This window comes from Centropristis striata, chromosome 8 (assembly GCF_030273125.1).
Source record: "Centropristis striata isolate RG_2023a ecotype Rhode Island chromosome 8, C.striata_1.0, whole genome shotgun sequence".
Taxonomy (NCBI): Eukaryota; Metazoa; Chordata; class Actinopteri; order Perciformes; family Serranidae; genus Centropristis; species Centropristis striata.
Window position 1 is genome coordinate 14,869,704 of NC_081524.1, and position 13,849 is coordinate 14,883,552.

The 13,849-nt window shown below is 42.0% G+C and overlaps 1 protein-coding gene across 1 annotated transcript in view; it reads left to right on the plus strand.

Moving 5' to 3' along the window:
* The first annotated feature begins 9,620 nt into the window (after positions 1-9,620).
* LOC131976598 (G patch domain-containing protein 8-like) overlaps positions 9,621-13,849 on the plus strand; it is a 42,891-nt gene continuing 38,662 nt past the window's right edge. Inside the window, exons 1-2 of the mRNA XM_059339698.1 lie at positions 9,621-10,185; positions 10,342-10,642. Of these exons, the coding sequence (XP_059195681.1) occupies positions 10,490-10,642 (153 nt within the window). The 5' untranslated portion in view covers positions 9,621-10,185; positions 10,342-10,489. The remainder of the gene's footprint in view (positions 10,186-10,341; positions 10,643-13,849) is intronic.

Here is a 13,849-nt window from a genome sequence, read left to right on the forward strand (position 1 = left end):
AACTATTCGATTTTTTATGATTGAATGACTATTCAAATATTCGAAAATCGATGCCCTCCCTAGTTGTCTGCATGTTGTACAGAACAAAAACACTTTATTTATGGTTGCAGTTCTTCTGTTAGTTTGTCTTGTAAATTGTTGCTATTTATTTTAAGTTCAATATTTTATTAACTACCTCAGACATTGTGATTTCCTCTATTTGTTAAAGAAAAATACTGCTGTGTTATTGTTTTTCAATATAATAAGATTCAAACATTGAAGGTGTATGCTGTGAGTTATAAAAAAAATCGGTATCGGCCAAAATCGGAATCGGCAGGTCAGGCTTTTTAAAAATCGGTGATTGGTGATCGGCCAGAAAATTGCAATCAGTGCACCCCTACTTATAACATCAGTTGTTTAGCTATAAGGACATTCTGAGATTCACAGAATTTTACTGTATTTTTGTTGAAAAGGCATTTTATTAGTCTACAGTATGTGCTGTGAAAAAAAAGTGCAGCCACCTCAGCTCTGCCACAAGAACATATTGAGTTCTTTTTTGCTGTTTTTTGGCCTCCCACTTTCTTCCTCTAAACCCATTGACCACCCCTGGTCACCTCGCCCGCCTCTCCTCAGCCTCAGAGATAGACAGATCAATTTTGTCTGAAACTCGGCTCTCCTCGTGTCTTTTTGAGTGCCTTCATAGCTCCTCTTCCTCTTCTTGTCATCCTGCTACCATTCCCAGTTTACCCTGTTGTAATCCCTCTCTGTCTCTCTGACTCTCATTCGCACACTCTACTTATTTTTCACTCTCTTTCTCTCTCTTTCAATGTGCCGCCTCCCTGTGTGTGCATGTGTGCGTGTGTGTGTTTGAGAGAGAGAGAGATTTTCTAAATCCCAGGTAAGAGCAGAGCTTTTCTGCAGGAGAATTTCATTTCAACACCTCTCATCTTGCACAGAGAGCAGAAGGATAGGAGTCTCCCAGTTATGAATCCAATAACCATTGTGTGTGTGTGTGTGTGTGTGTGTGTGTGTGTGTGTGTGTGTGGGCTAGAATGTGGCCTGTTTATAGGATTGGAGGTTACTCCCATAAACTCAAACTGAAGGTCAAAAAGAGAGAGAAAGACAGAGTCAGGTATGAAGAGATAAAGACTGGGATGTATGTGTGGGTGTTTTGCATGAACGTTGTTTTTGCATGCATACGTGTGTGTGTGTGTGTGTGTGTGTGTGTGTGTGTGTGTGTGTGTGTGTGTGTGTGTGTGAGTGTGTGTGTGTGTGTGTGTGTGTGCGTGTGTGTGTGTGTGTGTGGATGGATGGGTCAAAGAGTGACTGTGCAGGGCGGGCAAAGTCAAGGTGGCATCATGACACACAGGCATATACTCACTGTCTATATGTTAATAGGCTTGTATTGTCATATAAGGAGGCATGCTCTTACACACACATCTGTATACACACACACACACACACACACATATATGCACGCTGCAGCTGAGTGGGAACGAGTGTATTGAGTTAGAGTGCTGAGGTCAGCTCTAAATCATTACAGGTCACCATGGCAGGCCTGGCTACCAGATTAGATTAAAGTCTAGCTGATAGACCCAGCCAAGCACATTAAAACACACACACACACACACACAAGCACCCACACACTTGTGCATGGAATAAACACAAAAGTGGATACCCCAGCGCATTAATCACAGCAGGCCTAGATGTAATGTACTGTGATGTAGCTTTGGTTTCTTGTACAGAAAGAGAGGCAGTTCCCTGACCCCCGAACAGTAAACAGCCACACAACAGATAAAAGCAGCAACAGTCCCACTGGAGCAGACTGTTGGGAAAGCAGCCTATTCGGAAGTAGAAGAGACTGATTAGATTAAAAGCAGCCTGAGACGGGTCACTGTTGGTCCTCTGGCTCCAGAAACTCTCACCACCAGGACAGCATGGCCATGGATACTTGCCTTTGTTTAATTCTCTGGGAAATACATCTTTTGTAGAGATTAAAAGGTGTTTGTGTGTGTGCAGTTGGATGGAAGAAAGGACAAAATGAATAGAGGAGCAGCTGCTGTTTATCTGCACGGCATCTCTGCTTTCAAGCACAAGAACAACACCATAAAGCTCCCTTGGTGGGTTATACGTTACGGCGAGCAAAGATGGGCCCTATATCCCGCTCTGGGCATTGCTCGCACTTCTCTCTCAACAATAAAGTGAAGGATGGGAGATCTTCCCCTCCCCTGTCTCCCCCGACTCTATCTGTTTCTGCCGCTGCAGCACGCCTATCTCACTCTGATAGGTGATGTATGTCTGACCTTCAGCGGTGAATTTGCCATTCGCTGCCAAGTGGATCTTTAACTGCTTCCATGATTCACATGACCTCACTTCCTCTGACCCTGCTAGGCACGGCTCGACGTGGCTGGCAGCCAAGAGCAGGGGGGCACAGAGCCAGGCCAGATAAGGGCTTCTCCAAATCAGCTTGGGCCGCTATGATAGCTCTCCTCTCCTCTCCTCTCCTCTCCTCTCCTCTCCTCTCCTCTCCTCTCCTCTCCAGTTACTGGTAAAGGGTGGTGGAGCCTCTGCTCTCTTTGTAACACCACATTTAATCTTAACTGTCATTGCTTTGAAGTACAATAACTGTAGATGAGAGGACTCTTGAGTGTGCTCCCGTGTTTGACTAAAATTGGCTGAGCACAGTGTGTTTCCCATTGTCCTCTGGGACCAACCAGAGACCCCATCAACAGACCTTATCTATTATTTACACAGCACTGCTGATATTCCAATAAATAAGCAAACTGCCATTCCAAACAACTTTCTACTGTCACAAACAAGAGGAAACCATATTCATATGCTTTCCAGCACCCAGGCGCAGCGGTATCTTTTGATCCAGTAAATAGCATTTCAAATCAGGCTTCACAATGCAGAACAAGTATGGGGTCGACTGTGGTGAAAGTTCATGGCTCACATGCTTGGAGACAAACAAAAGACAGAGAGAAACACTCAACACACAAAAGGGAACGAATGCACACATGTCCAAGCACACACTTCAGACTGATTTCTTTCATTCTGGACATGGTGTTGTGAATTCCTGAATCGGTGCTAACTCTGAGGGCCATTACTTTCATCTGCAGCAGAATATATGCTGATTAGCTTCCAGGGAGCAAGCCAAGAGAGGGAAGAGGGCTGCAGAGGGAAGAGGGGGCAAAAGAGGGACGAGGAGGAGGAGGAGGAGGAGATGATTTTGAGATATATGAAATGAATTGCTAGAAGTGCATTAAAACTACATCTTGAATCTCAACCCCACCGGAATGTTTCAGAGCAAATGCATGCAAATACAGATACAAACACACACACACACACGCAGAGAAACTAAAAGAGAATTACATACTTGTAAATACACACTTTCTCTCGAATATGTATGAGGCAGAGTTGCAGTCTCATTAATAGTGTTAGCGCAGCACCCCACCTTAATGATCCCTATCTTTCTCGGTGCAACTGCCTCTGACACCATTTCACTTTAACTGCAGGGCCAGCAGGGTTCAGGTCAGGACAGAGCATAACTCATGCACTGTCCATATATCAAAGACATATCAGAAGCCTTTACCAGAGAGTGACTAATTGACCACCACCCGGGAGATCAAATCCAAATCCAAAGCCAGGTTGTCAGCTCTGACAGGATGCAGTCTGGCCCTCATCCCATATCTCACCCTGCGCTCCTCTCTGTTTTATGCTGAACAGAGTCATATTCAGAGCTCCCATTCTTCTGTCTCAATCGAGCCTTCTGACCAGATTTGACCAGCTTCTTATTTCCCATTCCCTCTCTTTATGCAGCGAGCCTGCACCTATACTGCTCAACCATGAAACCATAACTAAATATAAATCATCCTTTCTCTTACTCTGTCATTCTGATAGCCCTTCCACACACTCTCTCATTTGTTCTCTTTATTTTTCCCCTTCATCCCCTTTCTCTCTCTCTCTCTCTCTCCTGCTCTCCACCTTACACAAACACAACTCTAATAAATTGTGGTACTGGTAATTACATAGAACCCACCGGTAAATTTCACTTCCATTTACATTTAGATTACAGAATATTTCATTCCTATCAATCTGCAGCGCAAGACCAGTGTGTGCATGGCTTCGTCCATATGCAGACACAACTGTTTGTGGCATTTTTATATTCTCGCCGGTGCATGTGCGGACACACACGGGAGGAACACACATTTGCTCGTACTCAGATATGCACATACACAAGCTGTGCAAGAGCATGGGTGAGCGCACACACACATGCAGGTGGGTAGACACACACACACACACACACAAACAGAGCAATAAATCTCAATGTACACCAGCACACGTGGACAAATGCACATAGTGGTAAATCCTCATTTCAGTGGCCACATATGTGCAAACATATGTGCTCATGCATCCACTCATAGCTGATGGTATCTTAAAGTCAAATGATAGCTCTCGAATGTTGTGCTCATATATTGAGTGCTGTTTTGAAAATGAACAACAATTTACCTTGAACTGTGCAATATTTATCTGATAAAAGAAGTTGCCCTCATCCACCCTCTCTGTGGAGCTCTTTGGTCTAGTTTGCATGAGCAGTAAAGAAATCATTTTCATAAGATTATTTATCTGCCTCCACACATATAAGTTCTTTACATACTTTCTTCACAGTAATGCCACGGTGAGTCTTTGTGGGAAACATACTCCAGTCCCACACACAGACAGACACAACAAACACACATTTGTTTTCACACACACACACACAAACTCACCCACTGCTGGATCATAATACATTCAGATGCAAACTCATCCGCTGCACATAAAAGACAGTAATATGTGCCCAAAACCTAACTGTAATATTTCAACGCTTTTATAAGGAGAGAGGGAAAAAGAGCCAGAGGCGGCAACTGGGGAAAACAGATATCACCGAGATGTTGCCTACTCTCTCCTTCTCTCTTTTTCTTTTTCTGTCTGTCTCCCCCTTCTGTCTCTCGCTCTGACTCTCCCACCACCCCCATCCTCTCTGTATTACTGCATCATTTCCAACAGTAATGAGTGCACCAGGAGCAGGGAGATAGCAAGGGAGAGGGGAGGTACTTCAGGGAATTAGAGTGTTTAAAATATACACAGCGGTTTTCCTCTTGTGAATGATAAGTACAAATACCTCCGCCCCCTGCACGTACGTACACTCACTATAACCTGAAGATAGTGAATCACACACCTGTACCATACTGGGTGTGTTCTGATCCCTGACATTATTAACAAAAAAAGGAAGAGGCTTCTTTTTTCAATCACTATTGGAGAGCCTTAAGTGTTTTTGCCATTGTTTTTTGCATTACCTGATTGTTCAGAATGCACTCATTACAGCCGCTGCTTCGCTCTCAGTGGCACTCCGGGACACAGAAAATACATTACCTAGCAGTGCTTAAGTGTATGAGACATTAACTAAAGCTTTTGCCAGAAGATAGTATGGAGGTAATTTCCTGCGTAAAATTGGTTTCCTGTGAGAGAAGTGTATTCCCAGGTAGAGGCTGAGAAAAAAGCATAAGGACAATGTTTCCATCACTGCCACAGGACTCATGCAAGTGTCTGTAGGTGTTCATGTATGTATGTGTAGGTGTGCAGTGGTGGGAAGTAACTAAGTACATTTACTCAAGTACTGTACTTAAGTACAATTTTGAGGTACTTGTACTTTACTTGAGTATTTCCATTTTATGTAACTTTATACTTCTACTCCACTACATTTTGAGGCAAATATTGTACTTTTTACTCCACTACATTTAGCTGACAGCTTTAGTTACTTTTCAGATTCAACATGAAAAAATACCATATATATAATATGATTACACATTTATAAAACATAACAGTGTGTTAAGTAATTAACATTAGTACAGTAAAATGATACATACATAAATGCATCAATACAAATAATCTTATAATAGTATATTTAGAATATATAAAACAATCTGAGTGGGTTCATTCTGCATAATGAGTACTTTTACTTTTGATACTTTAAGTACATTTTGATGCTGATACTTTTGTACTTTTACTTCAGTATATTTTGAATGCAGGACTTTTACTTGTAGTGGAGTAAATTCACAGTGTTTTATTAGTACTTTTACTTGAGTAAGAGATCTGAATACTTCTTCCACCACTGTAGGTGTGTAGTGATGTGCAGACATCAGTGGTGGGATGTTTTCTCAACCTAGACAGTTTTATTGTCATTAGGGAGTTGTGGCGATATGATCTGCCCAGGTTCAGGCCGCTGGCTGCAGGAGGAAATTGGAGCGACGCAGTGATGTTAGAGTTTAGACTGCAGAGCAGTGGGAACCCAACAAACTGGCAATGCTGACCATTGGGACAGATCAGCATCAGTACAGTGTAAACAACCACACACTTATACACACATTGTTGACCCTCGGGGTTACGGTGAACTGGCAGAAGATCCTAGACAGCTTAACAGAAAGTGTATCACTGGAGAGAGTGGAGTTCAGATGAGCACAGGGAGACTGCTGTGCTTATGTAAGAGCATGCAGAGCTACACATTCATGCAGAAATACATGATCAGCACAACACGGCCACAGCCAGCATATTAGAAATATTAATGTTGTGAGTCCACATACCACCTTCCACAACATTCAAGAAGTGTTTTATATCTGAACATTTTAGATATAGTGTCTGTAATTGTTGATTCCCAACATGAAGGTCCCTGTCAAAAAAAACATGTACTAAGAAAATAGCCCTGTTTTCAGCTTTTTTGCAATATGTTTTTTTAGATCATTCAAGAAGTAGGTGAACATTTTTTCCTTGTATTTGTCTGAAAAATGCATAACCACCAAATTTGTAGACATGAAGATTTCACTAGATATTCACTAGACTCTACACAGTGTTGAGAGATGAAATTCTGAAAGAGGATTTTTTCATCTTTTTATTAATTTATTTATTGGCCTAAATAAGTCAAAATTGAAAAGAATGTTGTGAAAAAATACTGGAATCAGACTCTAAAGCCAATGTAGAGGGTGAACAAAGTAGTCAGAGCTCAAGAAAGGTCTGGCTGCTCCCATTATCATTCTTGGATAAGGGAAAAAGAGCTCTGGCTTGTTTGTATTACTTCAAACCAACCACAGTCATTTTGGGTGGCACTTAGCCCAGCATGCAGCAATGGTGCCTCTGCAAAACAGATAGCGGAGACAGTGGAAGAGAACTCCGTCTGATGAGGAGAGGCTTACCCCAACTAGTATGTAAGTAGTTATTTTAGTTCTAATGCTGTTCTTTTATCCTAACTTTAACTAGTTTTATTGCCTAACCTTAACCAAGTGTCACAACAATAGCATGTTTAATACACGAACTGCTGCATATGTTTTCAAACTAATTTCATTTTCTTGAGAATACCTGTTTGAATTTATACCAATAAAAAGAGCAAAAAAAACTACTTAATATGATGTGATATGTGTGACAAGCCTGTAACTTCATACCTGAAAGGTTTTTGAATGTTTAAACTGGCGTTCTCAGCCAGCTGCCTCAAAAAGGCGATTTTATTTCAGCTTTGCTTTGGCTGCTTTTTTTTCAATTTATAAAGAAATCCAAGGTTATATCATTATACTAAAGCATGTGTTCATCTGTTTTTATTAAGTCACTGGAAGCAGACCTACTGTTAAACAGATTGGTTGTTGAGGTAAATTCAGAAAAAACAGAAGTAAATCTTTGCATGTTTTAGACATTCTGACACGTTTTCTCTCTTTCTCTCTATCTATATATATATATTATTTTTCTCTTTGTCTCACAACATCACACACACCCATAGTACACACTACACTCCACTGACCATTACAGCAGAGAGAAGATCCATCACTGGGGACCCTCTGTCCACAGAACCAGAGAGGGTCACCATACTAGTTTAAACAAAGACGTCACTGTAATACAAGACTCTGCTCACAAACTTGTGTGTGTTGTGTATAATAGAGGAGTGAGGCACTAATAGGCTGTATATATCTGAGGAGTATGGTATAGACAGACAGATCCATGCTTCATTCTTTCTGTTTACTGTAACTGGGAGCTGCAGTCCCTGAGGAACAAACCTCTCATGTAGGAGGGCATGCATATAAAAAAAGCACCATCACACACTATCTCAGTCATAATAGATCAAAAACAAAACGCAACATTGCTTTGACTAACACAGCTCCGAGGCTAGTTCATATGTGATGCAGGCAGCTACAAAGGTTTGAAAGGTGGCAGCACCTGGCCTCGAGGACTGGACAGAAACTTGGTGAAGGGAAGGGAAATGCTGTAGAATCAGAGAATGAGTAGGTTGCAAAGGAGCAACAATTTGACAAAGAGTAGGAGGTTGCCTCGAATAATATGTTTGCAAACGCTGCAAAGGATCAGCCATGCATGATTGTATTGGAAGTTCAATTGCCTCAGAAAGAGTAATAAAAACCAAAAGTTTTTTTGCTAGATGTCCTTTGGGTGTTTGTTGAATAAAAGATGCGATAAGAGAAAGTTTTTTCAGGTTCTTTTTTTTTCTGTGCATCAAAACAGCAGCACCGTAGTTTTCCCTTATTGCGATTTAGTCACTGAAGGCAGATATTTAAAGACTTAAAGCAGAATTGATAGCTGCACTAAATCTAAAGACTGGGAAGGATAAGTAGCCTATCACAGTCAGACATTTTTGTTGAGACATAACTCATCTACAGTGACAGGTGTCCTACCTTAAATAAAGCTTGAACTTGATAACAGAATGAAAGTTGTGCTGAGCTGAAGGATAAATCTCTTTGTGGACGCATACATCAAGAGCAAAGTGGACTCTCCTCCTGCATGCTGTGACTTGTCCCTCTGTGTCCTTCTACCTCATGTTTACCTCTAAAACCCAGAGCTGTCTGTAGCGTTCAGTGTTGACGCTGAGCACAAAAGGCACCCTAATCCCGGGCTGAATATGCATGACGCGCCGCGCAGTGCTGTGGCTGCTCGCAGCTTAATAGTTTCAGCACCGCGCTGGTGAACAGCGCCATACGCCGCTGAGACACACTGAGGCTCAGCTGCAGCAGCGAGTTCCGAGCTGCTCTTTGACGGCAGCCAGCACAGTTTGACAGGCCGAGCTGGAGAAAGACCCTTTTATCTGTAATCAAATCATTGGCCCCGAGGTTGCAACTGAGTGAGGTTTTCCTTTCCCCCTGACGATACCGAGACCTTGTAAAAGCAGGGCGCTTTTACTTTGAAGCCCTCAAAAGGGGAAAAGAGGAGATGAGGGTGGACCAGGAGAGAGTGATTGACACCAACATATTGTCGGTGGCTCATTGAAGATAAATCACGCACAATGGCGCACACTGTAAATAAAGTTTATCCCCCTCTCCTTCTCGTGAAAAGATGAAAAAGGGAGAAGAAGAAACTGAAAGGAGAGATGGAGGAGGGGGGGGGGAGGCACTTCAATTCGGAGTTACTCAAGCTTAGCGTGGACAGAAGTGATTCCCCCATCCCAGACCCACGCATGGGCTCGGGCTGCATATTATAGGCTACAGCAGACAGGAATCCGGTGCAGCCCCCGAAAAGAGAGGCAGACACACACTTATACAGAGAGAGAGAGAGAGAGAGAGAGAGAGAGAGAGAGAGAGAGAGAGAGAGGAGGAGGAGAGACTGAGTGTGTGTTTCTTCCTTGAGAGGGAATCTCAACCACTTCAGCCTGCCTGCGCTGGAGCCCTGATAATAACTACAGGACTGCTCTGGATGGATGAATGTAACCGTCTCTCACACCTCGAACCGCCGGAATTTCATTCACAAGACGAGACGGAGATTTTTTTTTAAAGGTAATCGATAGTGAGCAGGGCAGAGGGGGGAGAAGTAAAGGGGGGTCAGATGTTTTCCCTTTCTTTCTACTTCGATGCGCGTGAAGCGGAGGCGCACCTGCGAGAGTGCCTGTTCCCCTTTTCTGTACTGAGAACCCCAATTGGAGAGCTGCTGCTGCTGCTGCTGCTGCTGCTGGGCTGAGGCTGCATACACTTCACAGACTGGACCAGTGGACTGGGGGAAAAGACAGAAAAAGAGAGAAAGAGAGAGGAGGGGTGAGCCACAGTGAGGGGAACAGGAGAGAGAGAGTGCGTGGAACAGAGATTGGATGGATTCCTCTCCTCCTCTGGCACTCCACAGGCGCTCATTCATTTATTTAAGCCCGACCGAAGACAGCATGCCAAGCGCAGACTCCAGCGGCAGAGCTCGGTCAGTATAACATCCCTGTCTCTCACACTGTCTCTCATTTATTTCTGTCTGTCTGTCTCTTTCTGTTTATAGTTTTCTCTCTCACACACGCATCACTTGAGCAGATTCTCCCACAGAGCCATTCTCATCTTGTCTCCCTCTCCTTTTTAAACGCAGCCACAGACTTCCCAACAAAGGACAGGAGTGAGACGTCCTCGGTTGCGCTCTCACCTGCGCAACATCCGTGCGGGACCCTACTTTGGCGCCCTCCGGGGTACCGCAGACACCCAGGACCCGACGTAGAGGAGCCCACTGTGAATGCTCTATGGGCCCACAGCCCCGCGAGGCCCCTGGGATGGCGTGCAGCGCGTGTTACTACCTGGTTATCAGCTCCACACACCTGAGCAATGGACACTTCCGGCGCGTCAAGGGGGTCTTCAGAGGACCCCTGTGCCCCACAGCAAACAGTGATTCACCGGTAGGAGTCGACGCAGTTCTAGATAAAATTTCCTCTTTGTGTGTGTGTGTGTGTGTGTGTGTGTGTGTGTGTGTGTGTGTGTGTGTGTGTGTGTGTGTTACAAAGTTAGAGTTAGAGCTTGTAAAAGAGTCTATTTCAGCCACTTTTATGCATTTTTTCTTGTGGCTACTTGTTTATTATGGTGGTTAGGGAATTGTTGTTGTTGGTGGAAGTCCCTTACAAGTATAGGAAGACAAAAAGAAGTGAGTTTGTCACGGAGTAAACAGTGTGTGCATGATAAGACCCAGTGGCTCTGTCATCCACTGAGGAGGTGGATTTCTACATTGGGTAATTGTTTTCTTTCTGTGGGCCAAAAAATATAAATATTCTTATTGCAGAGGACAGTTAGATGTGAATTTTAAACAGAAGAGAAATTGGGTATCCAACCATGAAGCCATTGTCCCTCCATGCCTCCTTCTCTCTCTCACAGCTATGGGAATTAAACGAATCAAATTACATTAGTGCTTTCAGGAGGAGATGAGTTGCCCAGCCGAAAATAGCACTAATTACCTGGGGAGTATTTGTTAGGTGTGTGTCAGTCTTACTTTGTGTGTGTGTGTGTGTGTGTGTCTGTGAGTCAGTGTGTGTTAGTGTGACCTGCCTAGCCTGGTGGGGTAACTCCCTGACCTTTCCCTGATGCCCGTGGTTCCTTTGAGCCACCAAAGTGGCATTTATTTGCAAACTGGCTCTCAGTTTGTGTGCACTTACTCTGCATGTGTTGTTTTTGTTGTATGTGTGCACATGCAGAGACAAAGAAAGAGTGTGTAACAGAGACACAGTGAGAGAGAGAGAGAGAGAGAGAGAGAGAGAGAGAGAGAGAGAGAGAAGCAAAGAAAAATAACAGCAATAAATATAAATATGTATATGATATTTTTGACCGTGTAAATGTGTGTGTATGTGTGAGAGAGAGAAAGAGAGAGAGAGTGGGAGTGTGTGTGTGTATGTGTGTGTGTGTGTGTGTGTGTGTGTGTGTGTGTGTGTGTGTGTGTGTGTGTGTGTGTGTGGATTCAGGAGCTGCTCGGAGGGTCTCTGGTAATCACACATTATTCATGAGCTCTTAATGTGAGACGAGACAAACTGGCGGAGCTGCTGACAAGTTTGATGAGAAAGGAGGGAAGGAGCAGCTGGTGTGTGTGTTATGAGCACGTCTCTGTGAGTGTGTGTGTGCGTGTTCATACTCAAGTCATTACCAGTCTGTCATGTTCGGCCCGCGCTCACTGTGTGATGGGAATGAGCGAGCAGTGTTGAGCAGATCTACAGTCAGACTGGCAGAGATGCTGCAAAGAGTCATATTAACAAATATACTTAGAAACTTTTGCACACACTCTAAAAAAACACACACATGCACATTATTCAAAATGGGCTGAAAGTCTATATGACATATCTTATATGAGATAATAACTGCACACGCTCTTTATATACACTATGGATAAATCTCTACAAATTAGAGTTCCAATTTAAAATTTGGTCATTTGTATCCTCTGTCTCAGAGCCGATTCATCTCCTTGAAGAATCATCAAATGCTCTTTCTTTTTTTCTTTTTTTTATACTGTGCCTGCAACTTGTTTTGTCTTGTCTCCTAATTTTTCAGAAAAAGTCTAATTTGGCTGCTCTTGGAGCGTACTGACTATATTAGGCACATCTACATTTTTAGACTGATGAATGCATTTGCGTACTTATTATGCACTGGCTAATTTATGTTCCTTTTAGCATGTTATGAAAATGAATCTGAAGAGACTTGACAGTTGTTTGGGATGAGCCGTACATCACAATGTACCATGTCTTTTCAATTTTACAGTAAGTAGGGATTCACTGATGCGACTTATTGAGTCCCGATACCGATACTGATACCTGCACTTTGGGTATCAGCCGATAGCGAGTTCTGATTAAAAACCAGTGTTTAAATAATATGCTGGATGCCTCGCTGTTTGGGAGTGACTGGGATGTGTAAGGCAACATCAGGCTTTCCTAACTTTGTAAAACAAAACTAAACAGATAAATAGATAGATGTAAATGTACTGAACTGTTACTTTGATAATAATAAATCATGCACCAGGAACTTGGTAAATGAGATTTAAAATTAACAGGAATCACAATTGAGACACAAACCTTTTAAATGCAGCGACAAATTGGTGAAATTCCAATATATAATGATGCAGAATATAATATATATATAATTTTATTGACATAATTATTCACTAGCAGTGTTTCCATTAGAGTTGATTGAATTTTGAAACAGAATTTTGAAATGTCGCATTAAAGAAAATGCAAATTATGTTTCCATCAAATGGTTAGATCCAATAAACAAAGCTGCATAAACCTTCTTTTGTCAGAAGATGGCAGTGTAATATATTGCTGTAGGTTTATCTGTCAGTAAACAGTAGTAGAACAAGAGGTTTTGCGAGAAAGAAAACAGTGGAAGAAGAGATTTAGCAAGGGAGAAAAAATTATATTAAAAAAAAATCGGTTGCTAATGTGTGGATTAAATATTTTCCGGGGGGAAAACACCACAAGCAAGCAAAAAACTTTGATGCATTTTAAAAAAATGTTGTTTTTTTTCTAATTTTGGTGTTTCCAAACTTTTCTCATGCAAATTTTTAAAATGCCCACCAAAGTTTGTTGATGGCAACATAACTGATGAATTGACAAAATGAGAAGCAGGCTTACTAACTTGTGCTAGTACTTACAGTCATGGAAAAAATTTGATTTATTCAATTTCTTGTTCATTTTAATGCCTGGTACAACTAAAGGTACATTTGTTTGGACAAATATAACGATAACAACAACAAAAAACTCATAAGAGTTTAATTTAAGAGTTGATATCTACCCTTTTTCCATGGTTTTCTTTATAATAAGCAAATTCATTATCAAGAAAACCATTGAAAATGGCTAGATATTAGTTTAAAATGAAACTCTTATTAGAGCTAATTTATAATTATTATATAATTATATTTGTCTAAACAAATCTACCTTAAACCAGGCATTAAAATGAACAAGAAACTGGGGAAAAAACAAGGGTAGTCTGATATTTTTTCCATGACTGTACTATATTTGATGTGCTTAAGTTACTTTAACACTAGAAATGTTGCATGAAATTATTCCCTGATACCAAAGAAATATATATGGGTGTGTTGTACTGGCAAATATTTCATACAATACCAGGCTGAT